This window comes from Chanos chanos, chromosome 7 (assembly GCF_902362185.1).
Source record: "Chanos chanos chromosome 7, fChaCha1.1, whole genome shotgun sequence".
Lineage (NCBI taxonomy): Eukaryota > Metazoa > Chordata > Actinopteri > Gonorynchiformes > Chanidae > Chanos > Chanos chanos.
Genome location: NC_044501.1, coordinates 5,678,511 through 5,695,323, shown reverse-complemented (window position 1 = coordinate 5,695,323; position 16,813 = coordinate 5,678,511). Strand labels below are relative to the sequence as shown.

Below are 16,813 nucleotides of genomic sequence, written 5' to 3'. Positions count from 1 at the left end.
CAGGTGGTTTTCCATTTAAATGACAAAGAATCTATCATTAGGTTTATATTTACATGTTTATTGAATCTTAATTTGTTAGATCAAACTTTGAATGAACATGCTTTATTTTCGTGGAAAAACCTTCCCCAATGAAATTAAAAGGGTTTTCACACTGTTTCACACTAGACCTGGGTTAAGTGTCCGTTGGAATACACGACTAATGTTCACATTCTACCATTGTTTACTTTACCCCCGTTCCACACTGACACCTTCTAGCCCCATGTTTACTGGAATTTCAGGGGATAACACTTTGCTGGTCAGTACACCGGTTTTAATTTTCCGAACAGTATGAATTTTTCATATACCGCCATTCTGTAACATAGCTGAAACAACAGCTATAACATATCAATAAGCAGTAAATTACATGACGTTGTTCGCCGTTAGAAGCTGGAGCAGTATGCAGAGTTTATTAGAGGGGACCCCTGTGCATATCCTCCTTACACTGTTATAACTTTGACACAACAATTGATTACCCACAACTCATTCTCTTTAATAAGGAAAAGCTCTATAGCTCACAACAATTTGTGACACATACACAATTTGTAATACTAATAATTGTACGTTCACAAAATTACACCGCCGAGCGGCATACTGGGTACAGTTTGCCAGGTAGCATAACAGTCTGTTAATAGCTGGGAGAAACTCCGTTGGTAGATTAAAGAACAGAAAAAAGAGATCGAGGATGAAAAAAGTGGGACTGGAGATGCACCAGAAGAACCTGTGCCCAAGAAAGGAGCTGTGTCTGCAGTTTGGAAGTTTTTTGGTTTGAAAAAAATCCGACGCAGACAAAAGACTCGTCCACACCAAGCTGAAGCTGAAGTTAAAACTGAAAACGCAGATTTTATGTTAAAACGTTTCTCCGTACACAATGTCATTTTTTGTACCATTTTCCAAATTTTCCACGTCCACGCCAAAACGCTGAAACGTTTACAGAGCAGCACTGACTCCATTTCGCCTGCCATGTTTGACTGTGTCTTCAGCACGTCATTGTTTTCTCTGTCCACATTTACAACGCGAACCCAACGTTCTCAAGTTTATGCATCTCATAGAGCGTTTTCAAAAAGTATTGTTTTCTGGGGAGGAAAACACTGTTTTAGTATGGACGGAATGGTTAAACGGAGAAATAATCATGTCTTTTCAAATTTACCTGGGTTAGTGTGGACAGGAACACTTTGAGTATGTTAGGTCAGTTTACAGTGTTTATCGAACTATCTTAAAATATTTCGTTTTAAAAACAAGCAATGTTAAAGTTGTTGAATCTATTTATTTTTAAGTTCTGTTTTTACTATGTTGCAGTTTGCACAATAAAAACTGTTTACATTTTGCAACTGTTTCATGGATATACTGTGTTATTACATATGATGACATATTGTATCTTTTTTCGGGGTCCACGCAAACACTATAACGAAAGGCTTCATTTTACATTCAGAATCTCAGTGATTAATAATCCAACTTGTCTTCCTCTGAGTATGTTTGTAGAAGTAGAAAAAAAAAACATATTGTTGGCAAAAGTATTATTTCCTCATCATATCTTCATTCATTTGTGTATGTGTAGAAAGAAGAAAAGGGGGAGCAATCCTGCAGAACAAAGTTCAAAACAGGCACGTATTCTTGTTTATTATTATTATTATTATTATTATTATTATTACTATTATTATTATTATTGACATTGTTGTTGTTTTCATTGTTGTTCTATTTATTCCTGAATCTCTCAGGATGTTGCCTGAAGTGCTGTTACAGTATCATGCTATTCTGATTTGGTTTGGCGAGTGAATGAGTCTTTAATTGATTTAATTGATAGATTCAATAAAAATAATAATCAGCAAGTCAGTGCTTATGCACACTGATGTTTTTAGGTTGTGTTATTAACTAATTCCGGCAGAACGCTGGGGGCATGTGTTGAACATTGTTTGTTTACTCTTCTTACAGTAAGTTGAGAGAAAAGACAAAGATTTTCCATTTTGGTTTACGGTATAAGGTTTGGTGAACAGGGATCATGTACTTCCATGCTACTGTATCAGGGTTTTTTTTTTCATCTTTTTGTCCATGACAAAGCCACAGCCTCCTGTGTCAAACCATCTACACATTCCTCCACTCCACCCCTCTACTGGAGGAACTGTGGTGAAAACACTAGGGATGATTATCCCGTAGTTGTCCCTGTTCAACCCCTGCATCAGCACAGGCCCAGGAAGTCAAGATCTCTCCTGTTTGGTTAAGGAGCTTTACAATGGGCCACTGAGCAAAGGACAGGGGAGGAACATTTTATGTCTGTGTGATGAATTACTGCCACTTCATAAACTGATATGAAACCCAAGTCATGCAGGAAATTGCTGTTAATGTTGGTAATGAATTAAGACAGGAGCTGGAGCATGTGCTCAGTGGTGTTTGATTGCTCCTCTGATGTTAAGTTTGTGTTGGAGTTTGTGATGTAATAGTGAGTTTGTTAAAACTGCACCAAAAGAGTAACACTGAGAAGTGATTTACTTGATTTTGTTTGTTGTTGTTCTTTTGTTTTGTTTTGTTTTGTTTTGTTTACCCAGAATTTTTTTTTTTTATCGAAATTGTCAAGTCATCATTTAAATACTCTAGAATGAACAGTTATGTAAGTTTATGCTGTATAAAAACGATTTTTTTTAAATTGCTTTACTAATGTGTCTTACAGGACATTCTGTATAATAATGTCCCACCAAGCGGCTTCAGTGATGGCACCAAATCACATGACCCAAACACTCAGGATGACCCAGCCAATCAGGATGATGAACTGTATGCCAACGTTTCTTTTTCAAAAACTGAGTCATCATGCTCTGTCTCTAACATCTGTTACGATGATATATATGCTAACATGTAGACATGGTGACAATGTCATGAAAACAACACAGGCACATGACATTGGATGACAGTGGAGCTTAGAGGTTTCCTCTTTATTTTGTTTCTTTATTTACTCCACAATACTGTTTCTGGTCTGTCTTTTGGGTTAAGCATTTTGGGACAGTTGTCATTTACATTTACATATTTTAAAATTGTACTTATGCATTCATTGTTTAAATGTTAAGTATAATGTTTTTAATGCAATGCTGAGACCAGTGTAAAGTTATTATTTGAACTATTGCCTCTCTGTAGATTGATATCATTAAAAATACTTCTTTTATATTCTACACAGTGTCATTTTGCTGAAATCTGCCATTTTGAGTTCTCGTTTGAAATCATGAAATGAATGTAAATTCCTGATAATCAAAGTTTTAAAATGCTTTTCTGTTATTGTCCTTTAGTGACATTGATTTCAGATGTGTTTTATGTTATGTTTTTATCACAGTTTGATGTTGCCCAATACTGATATGATTTTAATGTTGTATATGTTCAGGAAAATGAATATATTCATTCTCCTGATGTACCTGGAAGTGGATCATTGTTAATGTTCAGTAAACATGTCATTTCAGTCCGTCACTGTGGATGATTCTTGCGTTACTATGGCTACTGAATCTCCAGACTAGAGTGTATGAGCTCAGCAGTATTGAGACAATATCTCTGCTCTGGACACTGATGTCAATCCGTTTGGCTTCGTGGGTTTACCAAATCACTCTGCCTGCCATTAATAAATACCTCACATCTCCACACTTGTGTCCAGCCCAGTGGTAGTCTCTTGACACTGGTAAGACTACATTTTAAAGTGAAACTGAAATTATTAGCACCAGTTTGACTTAATCCAAAAAAAAAGAGGGCAAACTTTCATAGGCAGGCACAGACAGAAAACGGTCACAATCTGTCAAAGAACAGACGCCAGCACAGGACTTAAATACACAGAACAATTGTCTTGAAGGACAGGTGATTGGTGGAAGTAAATGATGCAATGATAGAGATCAGGTGAGGGGCGGGGACAGGAGAACACAGGAACAAACAGAAGCACATGGCAATACTAGACACAAACAAAGGCACATGGCAACACAATACCCAGAATGGCCAGCAGGGCGGCCAAAAGACAAAGTCCTGACAAGAGTGCTGACAGGAACCATCTTCAGTCCTGTAATGGTTACATGCTTTGAAGTGGTGTCTCTACATTTGGTAGATTGACAGCTCTGGAGTGTAGTGACGTTTCCAACCTGTTCTCATGGAACTGGAATTGAACATTAACATGTGTTCACATACACCATGGACAAAACACCAATGTTACTTCCCCGCGAGTAAAATCTAGGGACTGTGGGAGGTAACAACAAAAAAAACTCAAAAAGAAAACAGAAATATGTAGAATTTATTAAGCCAAGAAAAGAGAAAGAAAAGGGTTACAACAAAACCAAATGTAATATTCAAAGCTACTTAATCTCGTCATCCGAATTAAACACACAGCGTAATTGCTGTAACTATGCAATATACACACAGGGATAAAACACACACAGCGATATATCCCTGTTACAAGTCACAAACATACGCGCACGCGCACACACAGCATTAACCCTGCCGTCTGGCCCACTGGCCCCGTCTATCGGTCTCCCCAGGACTTTTAAAACAGCCGGTTCCAGTGAACAGTTAAGCACCGCCGCTGCTAACCATTCATGGTGACAATGAGGACAGGGTAGGGCGTTACCCGGAGAGAGAGATGGAGAGAAAAAAAACCACACCCCAACACCAAAGCCGTAACACCAATAATCGAATTTACTTGAGAAACTGTTGCAGTTCTTTGTTGAATCCTTTAGAGGGCACTAGTTCACCTCTCTCAGTTCTCAATTTCATTTCCAATACGATGTCTTGAATGTCATTGCATTAAGAACTGATATACAAAAGGTTGTTTTAGAAACTTTTCTGATGCTTAAGATTAACACTTATGGGTAAAAGCAAGTTCACAACTGCTATACAATTATGAAGGACAGGCCCAGCAGGTAGACAGCTAATCAAAACAATCCCTGAAGAAGACACCAGTACAACAGAGGGTGAACAGACACATTGACAGCCACTGTCAGAACCGTCTCTTGATGATTCATGCCAAATTTGATGGTTATATATTCACCGGTCTAAGACAGGTTTGCAAAAGAAGGTTTTTTTGAAAAATTCCAAACATGATTTTTTTTTTTGAAAATGCAATACAGTGGACGATTCTGTTCAGTTCATCGTGACCCGGGGATTCAGGGGACATACAGATCACAAATCTAGCACAAATGGTTCAAAAGTCGTAAGCGAAAATGTACTCTGAAATTTGGCCTGTTGGTGGCGCCACAGGGAGTGACAGATTGACCCCCCTTTTTTTTTTCTTTTTTGCTTGTCAGAAACATAAATCATAAAGACAGCAATTAATATTTGAATGATGAACTTTATTAACCTTTTTTTATGGCAGAGTTTGTGTTTTTGAAGCAAAAACAGGAAGTGACAGGGCACCTCGCAATGAGAGAAGTGTGAAAGAACGGAGTGTTACCATAGCAACGGTGCCACGTTGCTCACACATTACTTAGAATAACCTTTGAATTCACAAGTTAAAATTTTATCGATCGCTCCTTATCAAAAGCGAGAGAGAGAGAGAGAGAGGGAGAGAGAGAGAGAGAGAGAGAGAGAGAGAGAGACAGGACTTCCTCATCCTGTGACTGAGTGCACTCCTCTCTATCTCTCATTACATACAAATGACTGACTCTAGTTCATTTTTGGTTGATCTGAAAACTCCAACCAAACTAACATATGGTCTAAATAGTGGAAACTTTGGCTGACTGAACTCACATCAGTCACAGACAACTATTGACATGGTAAGTATTTTGATATCGGGTATCAATATCGGGCATCGATACCAAAGGTACCACCATAGATGGCATGCAGGCAGTTGTTAAGAAATATTGACAGATGTTAAACAGCTAATTAATTAATATTTTAATAACAGCTTTGTCATCTATAATCAATTACAATAATTACAAACCTGGTATAACCTGAGGTAACAATCAGTCTGTCCTCCACTGGGAGCGTTTGTTAACATGTTCATGCTTTTGCACAGCAATTTTCTATTTTGTCTGGTAATTACTAAAAGCATAGAGGTTCAGGTCTGTGTTGGATGCTCAAATGTCTGAGGCATGTAAAAAAATTAAACAAATAAATAAAAAAAGGTCAGTAACCATGACAACCTGTGTTTGAGATAATGCCCTACTGCTCTATCTACATATATATCTGTTAAGAGTGTAACTTCTGTGCTTTGAGTGTTAACCTTCGTAGCATTAACCAAAGATCTTTTTTGGGTTCGTGTGAAAAGTTCAAACCGTATGTCCGCAGTTTCACGCCCCGGAAAGAAACAAACTGTGACAGTTGGTGGCTGATTGGCATCTCCAACCCCAGACACCATAACACTCTTAATGCTGTTTACGCTGCTCTGACCTAAGAACTTCCCTTTACCATTTTTTCGGTGGTTTCATGAGGGCATGCAGCCATCTCAAATCACACACTCAAAGAATTGAGGATCGTTAGTGCTACAGCAAATCTTTTGTTGAAGAGGCCAAGGAAATCCCCCAGGCTTCAGCTCAAAGCCCAGTTAGATGATTCTGGAAGAACCTGTTGCTACTGCAGCTGGAAGGTGATAGAATAAGCTTAGAACATTAAAATCCACCAACTGTTACAGTATCTGACCGGGCCAGACTAGAGGCAACATCTGTTAGTTTGTCAAAATGTGGACTTTTTATGTTCATTTGAATTGTTCTCTCACACACATGCACAACAAGTGTGTGTATGTTTATGTGTGTGTGTGTGTGTGTGTGTGTGTGTGTTTGTGTGTGTGTGTGTGTTTGTGGTCGGGGGCAGAGTTAATGAGATAGAAGAGCGTGTTGTAATGTGATATATCTGTGATAGAACTGATGTTTCTCACTCAGTTGTGTGCCACTCTGCTGAGAGGAAACAGGGTCGCTAAAAAACAGGATCTGTGCTACTGTCTGAAGTTGGTGTGACTGGCTGTAACTGGTCAGAATGAAGATTGTTCCTGTTGTCGTTTGTTGTCTCCTCTCTGGTGAGTTTAGTCTTCCTCTGTTTAGTCTACTACACTGCGTCAGACATTTTACATCAACATGTGAAGAGAAAGGTGATTAGATGAGAACTGTGTCTCGTTTCTTCATGACATGTGTGAATGGTTATTCAATGTATTCTTTTTTAAATTGTTTATTTATTTATTTTTTATTCTCTTTTATTTGTAAGGGACCATGTACAACATTAACCATAAATGTTACCATTTGATGCATTGTACCAGAGTTAGCCTAAGGCTAATTTTCATCGGCAATATCCTGGCAGGTCACAATTAAAACCTCCACTTGGTAACAGAGCAACATTAAGCAAACTAAAGCACAAAATACAAACCGCAAACAATGATGTATCACACACACACCTTGTCAGGACCATGAGTATGTTAAAGAACTTAAAAGCAAAGGTAGTGGAGTACTAATAAAATGAAAATAATACAAAGTCAAGCGAAACACATAGAAAATACAGTCAGTGACTGCAAGGTTGAGAGGCTTTTAACAGATTTTTCAATATGACTTTAAAGCTTTTGATAGAACTACAACACTTTGTCATCTGGTAGTGTCAGGGCACACTCAAGGACTCAGATGCAGATCCAGCAAAATCAGGTTTATTAGCCAACAGTCAAAAATCAGGAGGCAGAAGTCGAAATCCAAAACACAGTATAGGTATACTTGCTGTCCTAACACAGGGACACCAAAAGATGTAGGTGTGATAGAATTAATAAATCAGTCTTATAAAATTTATTAACCATTAATTTGGGTGTTCAATATTTTATAAATTAAACAACTAAGATTAATGGGATAAGCTAGCTGTAACACTGTGCCACAGTCTTAGAGAGTATTGCAGTACTAATGTATTACAATTACACTACTAAACCATAACACTCATGAACAACCAGGTTGGTGAAGGTAACTGGGAGTGCTTTGATGGCAGAGGTTGGCATTCGGTGAATACTGCGGCAGAAACAGACAGGACAACAGTTTATTTCAAAGATACTATTTATTAACCTAATCAACACTACTTGGCAAACTAATACTGATATGGTACAATCAATAATCAGCAGCAAATAGAATGATCAGAGGGTAAATGGTAACAAAATGGTGATGAGTCTATGTACAGGTATTCAGTGTAGGACTGAATGAGTGTTAGACCAGAGATGAGTGAGCGCGTGTGTGTGCGTGAGAGAGAGAGAGAGAGAGAGAGAAAGAGAGAGAGAGAGAGAGCGTGCGTGTATGTGGGCGTGTGCCCAGCTGCGCGCTGAAGAGAGAGGGAGGAGTTCTTTGGAGAGAGGCTGTGCGCATGTGCACAGGCAAGAGGTATGCGTGGCATGTGGATGTAGTAATCCCAATGTTGGAGGTGTGCAATCAGGAAAAGGGAGTTAGAGAGAGAACGCATGCCAGATCAATCCTTCATAAGAAAATAATAAACGGCTAAAAACCGCAGCGTACATGAAATACAGTGTGTACATTAAAACCATAAAGAATTCATATGATAACACTTTCTTCACGTTAACCGCATATAATCTTAATACTAAAGTGTGCCCAGATGCCAGCCTTACTTTGAATAGCTCATTGTGTGGCGACCGAAGGTGCATCTTTGGTGGCCTGATGAGCAGTGCAGTTTGCAGGTCCAGGGAGAAGTTCCTTTCCTTGTCACTTGAAGATCTTCGGGGCTCCGTTACTCGTCCGACGATCTTTAAGGGTTCTTGATTTAGTTCGTCGACGTTTAAAGAAATAAAAAGGGCTCCGGTCGCCTTTTCTTCCGTCGAATACTGTGTGCGTTACAGTGTAACTAGCCGGTAGAAGTTAAAGTTGCAACTGCGCGAGAGAAAGTAAATTAAACTTTGGTTGTACAAATGCTTCGTTGTTACTTTGTCCTTTTCTTCGGCAGAGAAAAAGAGACACCCGCTGCTAGCGAGCTGCTGCTAGAGCGAGCCGCTGCTAGGGGGTTGCAGAATTGCAGAGCTGGAAAGAGAAAGAGTTTGGAATTTTCCGCGGTTTTATGGCGAAAATTGCGTCATCACTGTATATGGTAGCTGGCTCCATTGCTGTATCCAATACCGTTACAGTGAAATCTGAGAAGATGGGTACAGATTACCCATGCGGTCAAGCAGGGAATTATGCGTAATATGTTCTACGGGCCTGACGACCCCTACAACAGGCAGAGTTCATAACCAGGAGAGCAATCAGAAACAGGCAAACAGTCCAAACAGCAGGCAGAGATCAGATCCAGAGACAGGCAAAAATCTAAAAGCAGGATACAGGCAAGCAGAGAATCTCACATCCAAGGGGCAAGAGTAACGTCAAATATACCAGGCAGAGGTCAAAACCATACAGCGCTTACAGAGCAACATGTAATACAATAAGACATGTGAGAAAGGATCATGGCATGCATAAATATCTTGGCTGCATCCACAGAGAGAGAGAGAGAGTTTCTCTGCCAAGTTGAATTTAATGGTTTTTATCATTTTCTTGACGTTTTTTTTTTTTAAATTAAGCTGTGGATTCAATATTACGCCAAGATATTTAAGTATAGTAACTATATCAGTCTTTTCATCCTTAATGAAGATGTCAACATTAGGACGCTGTACGTTGGTTTTGGAGAAAATCATACCTTTTCTCTTAATAATGTTCAAGCTTAAACAGGATTGATCAAGCCATTCAGCAATCCTTTCCATAGAAGCGGTTAGCTTCATACATTTGTAACTCTGTCCCATGGCACTGTTGTGGAAAATCATTAATATACAGTCTAAACAATCAGTATTTTAGACTTTACAATAAGGCTCCCTTTTTCCAGATACTTTGCTCACACAACATTTGTTTAGACACAAATGATCGCCTACCAATGTATTATTAGACATCATGTATAATGATGATGTGTGTTTTATGTGTTTCAGGTATTTATGGTCAGAACTGGGGTGTGAAATATCCTGACAGTATCTGTGTACTGAAGGGTTCATCAGTAACCATGTCCTGCTCCTACACATATCCCAATGATAATACAGTTGAAAGAACTTTCTGGACAAAAGGTGATGGTTCTGACGCCCCTGATTTGTCTGAAGACCCAGGTTATAAAGGCAGGGTTCATTACCTTGGAGATAAACAGTCAGACTGTACCGTGCAACTGATTCATGTGACTCAGACAGATTCAAGGATGTATCGATTCAGATTTATTACAGATAAGGCTTACAAGTGGCTTGGTCAACCTGGAGTTACACTGTCAGTTACAGGTACGTTTTCACACAGAAAATCTCCTGTTCTCTCTGTGAACAGTATAAAAAGCCCATCAGTTGTGTTCATACTGAATGTACTGAGAGACCAAATTGACAGATAACTCTCATTATGCATTGGATGGTTTGACTGTATCTGAGATCTTCTCTGTTCTCTCCTGTTTTCAGACCTACAGGTGGAGACTCCAGAGAGAGTGAAGGAGGGTGAAACAGTCACTCTGAAATGCAGAACCACCTGTTCTCTGAGTAACACACCAACCTTCATCTGGTATAAAAATGGGCATGATTTAACAAGGAAAAACATGAAAAACAATGAACTCTCTCTCCAGTCAGTCAGCTCTGAGGATAGCGGCAGTTATATGTGTGCTGTACAAGGTCATGAGAATCTTCCCTCTCCTGCTGTCACTCTCACTGTCATATGTGAGTAGAAATTTATTTTATGAAACATATTTACTGTGACATCACTCATAGACTTAAACAATCACAGACAGATGTCCGTGAAGATTCTCAGTAATCCAGGTCATGGTTATCCAAGAAGGGGTTAAGTCGAGGTCAACTGGACTTGATCTGTAGATACCTAAAGACCTTTCACCTTTCATCCAAGAGGCTTCTTCAGTTCTGACTGACTGCTGTGGAATTCCATGCATTTAACCTCTGTGGGCTCATTATCAAGGCCATTCATGTCACTTGGTTTGTTAGTTCTCCTGGTAGTTGTGACGACAGTAGATAGAGTCGCTGGCGTCACACGCGGCCATGTGCGAATGATTGTTAAATCTCCTACGAAGGGATGAAAGGACAGCATTGTAGGTGAGAGGTGAAACATCTTCAATGATCTCCAAAGCAAGTCCAGCTGCCCTCCACTTAAGCCCCTCTTTGACAATCACAGACAGCTTACACCTACTTCACATCACAAGGTGAACAGTTATACCTCCATTAGATATCTCTGTAGAAATGCATATATAACTAATGGAGATTAAAATATATGATGTGACTCTTTTCGTGTTTGTAGTTTCTTTCTGGCCTCAGTGGTCACTGTGATTTTTCTATATTTTTGTTTTGACTAGATTCTCCAAAGAAGACCACAGTGTCAGTCAGTCCCTCTGGTCAAATAGTGGAGGGCAGTTCAGTGACTCTGACCTGCAGCAGTGATGCTAATCCACCAGCCACCTACACCTGGTTTATGAAGAATGAAACTGTCACTACAGGAAAAGAAGAGACCTACAGGATCAACAAGATCAGCTCTGAGGACAGTGGAGAATATCACTGCAAGTCCAGTAATCAACATGGACATCAGTATTCAAATGCTGTATCTCTAAATGTTTTATGTAGGTAAGATATGATGTGACTCTTCGTGTTTGTTGTTTCATTATTACCTCAGTGGTCACTGTGATTTCTCTATATTTTTGTTTTGTCTAGATTCTCCAAAGAAGACCAAAGCGATAGTCAGTCCCTCTGATGAAATAGTGGAGGGTAGTTCAGTGACTCTGACCTGCAGCAGTGATGCTAATCCACCAGCCACCTACACCTGGTTTAAGAAGAATGAAACTGTCACTATAGGAAAACAAAAAACCCACAGGATCAACAATATCAGCTCTGAGGACAGTGGAGAATATCACTGCAAGTCCAGTAATCAACATGGACATCAGTATTCAAATGCTGTATCTCTAAATGTTTTATGTAAGTAAGATATCATGTGACCCTGTGTTTGTGGTTTCATTATTACCTTAGTGGTCACTGTGATTTTTCTATATTTTGTTTTGACTAGATCCTCCAAAGAAGACCACAGTGTCAGTCAGTCCCTCTGGTCAAATAGTGGAGGGCAGTTCAGTGACTCTGACCTGCAGCAGTGATGCTAATCCACCAGCCACCTACACCTGGTTTAAGAAGAATGAAACTGTCACTATAGGAAAACAAAAAACCCACAGGATCAACAATATCAGCTCTGAGGACAGTGGAGAATATCACTGCAAGTCCAGTAATCAACATGGACATCAGTATTCAAATGCTGTATCTCTGAATGTTTTATGTAAGTAAGATATGATAAGACTCTTCGTGTTTATAGTTTCTTTATTACCTCAGTGGTCATTGTGATTTTTCTATATTTTTGTTTTGACTAGATTCTCCAAAGAAGACCACAGTGTCAGTCAGTCCCTCTGGTGAAATAGTGGAGGGCAGTTCAGTGACTCTGACCTGCAGCAGTGATGCTAATCCACCAGCCACCTACACCTGGTTTAAGAAGAATGAAACTGTCACTATAGGAAAAGAAGAGACCTACAGGATCAACAAGATCAGCTCTGAGGACAGTGGAGAATATCACTGCAAGTCCAGTAATCAACATGGACATCAGTATTCAAATGCTGTATCTCTGAATGTTTTATGTAAGTAAGATATGATAAGACTCTTCGTGTTTATAGTTTCTTTATTACCTCAGTGGTCATTGTGATTTTTCTATATTTTTGTTTTGACTAGATTCTCCAAAGAAGACCACAGTGTCAGTCAGTCCCTCTGGTCAAATAGTGGAGGGCAGTTCAGTGACTCTGACCTGCAGCAGTGATGCTAATCCACCAGCCACCTACACCTGGTTTATGAAGAATGAAACTGTCACTACAGGAAAAGAAGAGACGTACAGGATCAACAAGATCAGCTCTGAGGACAGTGGAGAATATCACTGCAAGTCCAGTAATCAACATGGACATCAGTATTCAAATGCTGTATCTCTAAATGTTTTATGTAAGTAAGATATGATGTGACTCTTCGTGTTTGTTGTTTCATTATTACCTCAGTGGTCACTGTGATTTCTCTATATTTTTGTTTTGTCTAGATTCTCCAAAGAAGACCAAAGCGATAGTCAGTCCCTCTGATGAAATAGTGGAGGGTAGTTCAGTGACTCTGACCTGCAGCAGTGATGCTAATCCACCAGCCACCTACACCTGGTTTAAGAAGAATGAAACTGTCACTATAGGAAAACAAAAAACCCACAGGATCAACAAGATCAGCTCTGAGGACAGTGGAGAATATCACTGCAAGTCCAGTAATCAACATGGACATCAGTATTCAAATGCTGTATCTCTAAATGTTTTATGTAAGTAAGATATCATGTGACCCTGTGTTTGTGGTTTCATTATTACCTTAGTGGTCACTGTGATTTTTCTATATTTTGTTTTGACTAGATCCTCCAAAGAAGACCACAGTGTCAGTCAGTCCCTCTGGTCAAATAGTGGAGGGCAGTTCAGTGACTCTGACCTGCAGCAGTGATGCTAATCCACCAGCCACCTACACCTGGTTTAAGAAGAATGAAACTGTCACTACAGGAAAAGAAGAGACCTACAGGATCAACAAGATCAGCTCTGAGGACAGTGGAGAATATCACTGCAAGTCCAGTAATCAACATGGACATCAGTATTCAAATGCTGTATCTCTGAATGTTTTATGTAAGTAAGATATGATAAGACTCTTCGTGTTTATAGTTTCTTTATTACCTCAGTGGTCATTGTGATTTTTCTATATTTTTGTTTTGACTAGATTCTCCAAAGAAGACCACAGTGTCAGTCAGTCCCTCTGGTCAAATAGTGGAGGGCAGTTCAGTGACTCTGACCTGCAGCAGTGATGCTAATCCACCAGCCACCTACACCTGGTTTATGAAGAATGAAACTGTCACTACAGGAAAAGAAGAGACGTACAGGATCAACAAGATCAGCTCTGAGGACAGTGGAGAATATCACTGCAAGTCCAGTAATCAACATGGACATCAGTATTCAAATGCTGTATCTCTAAATGTTTTATGTAAGTAAGATATGATGTGACTCTTCGTGTTTGTTGTTTCATTATTACCTCAGTGGTCACTGTGATTTCTCTATATTTTTGTTTTGTCTAGATTCTCCAAAGAAGACCAAAGCGATAGTCAGTCCCTCTGATGAAATAGTGGAGGGTAGTTCAGTGACTCTGACCTGCAGCAGTGATGCTAATCCACCAGCCACCTACACCTGGTTTAAGAAGAATGAAACTGTCACTATAGGAAAACAAAAAACCCACAGGATCAACAATATCAGCTCTGAGGACAGTGGAGAATATCACTGCAAGTCCAGTAATCAACATGGACATCAGTATTCAAATGCTGTATCTCTAAATGTTTTATGTAAGTAAGATATCATGTGACCCTGTGTTTGTGGTTTCATTATTACCTTAGTGGTCACTGTGATTTTTCTATATTTTGTTTTGACTAGATCCTCCAAAGAAGACCACAGTGTCAGTCAGTCCCTCTGGTCAAATAGTGGAGGGCAGTTCAGTGACTCTGACCTGCAGCAGTGATGCTAATCCACCAGCCACCTACACCTGGTTTAAGAAGAATGAAACTGTAACTATAGGAAAAGAAGAGACCTACAGGATCAACAAGATCAGCTCTGAGGACAGTGGAGAATATCACTGCAAGTCCAGTAATCAACATGGACATCAGTATTCAAATGCTGTATCTCTGAATGTTTTATGTAAGTAAGATATGATAAGACTCTTCGTGTTTATAGTTTCTTTATTACCTCAGTGGTCATTGTGATTTTTCTATATTTTTGTTTTGACTAGATTCTCCAAAGAAGACCACAGTGTCAGTCAGTCCCTCTGGTCAAATAGTGGAGGGCAGTTCAGTGACTCTGACCTGCAGCAGTGATGCTAATCCACCAGCCACCTACACCTGGTTTATGAAGAATGAAACTGTCACTACAGGAAAAGAAGAGACGTACAGGATCAACAAGATCAGCTCTGAGGACAGTGGAGAATATCACTGCAAGTCCAGTAATCAACATGGACATCAGTATTCAAATGCTGTATCTCTAAATGTTTTATGTAAGTAAGATATGATGTGACTCTTCGTGTTTGTTGTTTCATTATTACCTCAGTGGTCACTGTGATTTCTCTATATTTTTGTTTTGTCTAGATTCTCCAAAGAAGACCAAAGCGATAGTCAGTCCCTCTGATGAAATAGTGGAGGGTAGTTCAGTGACTCTGACCTGCAGCAGTGATGCTAATCCACCAGCCACCTACACCTGGTTTAAGAAGAATGAAACTGTCACTATAGGAAAACAAAAAACCCACAGGATCAACAATATCAGCTCTGAGGACAGTGGAGAATATCACTGCAAGTCCAGTAATCAACATGGACATCAGTATTCAAATGCTGTATCTCTAAATGTTTTATGTAAGTAAGATATCATGTGACCCTGTGTTTGTGGTTTCATTATTACCTTAGTGGTCACTGTGATTTTTCTATATTTTGTTTTGACTAGATCCTCCAAAGAAGACCACAGTGTCAGTCAGTCCCTCTGGTCAAATAGTGGAGGGCAGTTCAGTGACTCTGACCTGCAGCAGTGATGCTAATCCACAAGCCACATACACCTGGTTTAAGAAGAATAGAACTGTCACCATAGGAAAAGAAGAGACCCACAGGATCAACAAGATCAGATCTGAGGACACTGGAGAATATCACTGCAAGTCTAATAATAAACATGGACATCAGAATTCAAATACTGTATCTCTAAATGTTTTATGTAAGTAAGATATGATGTGACCCTTTGTTTGTGGTTTCATTATTACCTCAATAGTGACTGTGCATTTTGTATATCTTCTTTTCTCTAGATCCTCCAAGAAATACCACAGTGTCAGTCAATGTCTCTGATGAAATAGTGGCAGGCAGTTCAGTGACTCTGACCTGCAGCAGTGATGCTAATCCACCACAGATAAACTGCACCTGGTATAAAGAGAGTGTAACTTTACCCATAGGATATGGACAGAGTTACATCATCAACAACATTCAGTCCAGTAACAGTGGACTATACTACTGTGAGGCCCAGAATAAACATGGCTCTCAGAAAACCACCGCTGTACCAATCACACTGAAAGGTATGGAAACTGTCATAGATGTTGTCATATAAAATCTGACTTAACTAGAGATGCATTTTCACAAGAAAAAATGAATGTGATTGCACTGCAGCATCATCAAATCTTAACTGTAGAAATACTGGATCTGTGTCCAGCTGAAGTTCAGAAACAGAGCAAAAGACCATTGAATCCAACTATCGAGTGCTGCTGTGTGCAATTAGTCATCGTACCCCTAGAGACCCAAAACTTATCCAATTTATTTTCAAAGGGAGAATAAGTTATTGAAAAAAATTGAGTGGATCGATCAAACAAACAGCAGTCAACAATCATAATACTTCAAAACGAGAGCTAACATTCTTATTAAAAGTTCTGTACCTTTTGCAAAGAACCAGTAATTCTCAGCAATGCGCTGGCTACCTGAGCTTGTTTACCCAGCAGATCACGAGCTTTGCGGACAATCGTCAGGCCATGTACATTCAGCAATCACATAAATGACAAAAACAAAACAAAACAAAACAAAACACAAATAGTATTGTTAAAACCGAAAACATATTAACAGAGCTCCATTACATTGGGTTAACAGTACATCAATGGCGCCTAATGCCGTCAATGCCACCTAAGATAAAATTGTTGTCCCCTCAGACCGTGGCCTTAAACTAAGGTGATAAAACGATAGCGATACGTACCGCGATAGACACTTTATCAACA

General features: G+C 39.4%; 1 protein-coding gene across 1 annotated transcript; it reads left to right on the top strand.

The window, feature by feature from the left end:
* Positions 1-721: 721 nt before the first annotated feature.
* Positions 722-14,922, top strand: LOC115815896 (B-cell receptor CD22-like; the record flags this gene model as incomplete). The annotated part of the gene is made up of 7 exons (XM_030778865.1): positions 722-794; positions 9,905-10,237; positions 11,654-11,914; positions 12,355-12,615; positions 13,408-13,529; positions 14,484-14,721; positions 14,813-14,922. Coding segments are annotated over exons 1-7 (1,398 nt in total), but the record flags the coding sequence as incomplete, so codon positions are not given.
* Between the last annotated feature and the right edge of the window lie 1,891 nt (positions 14,923-16,813).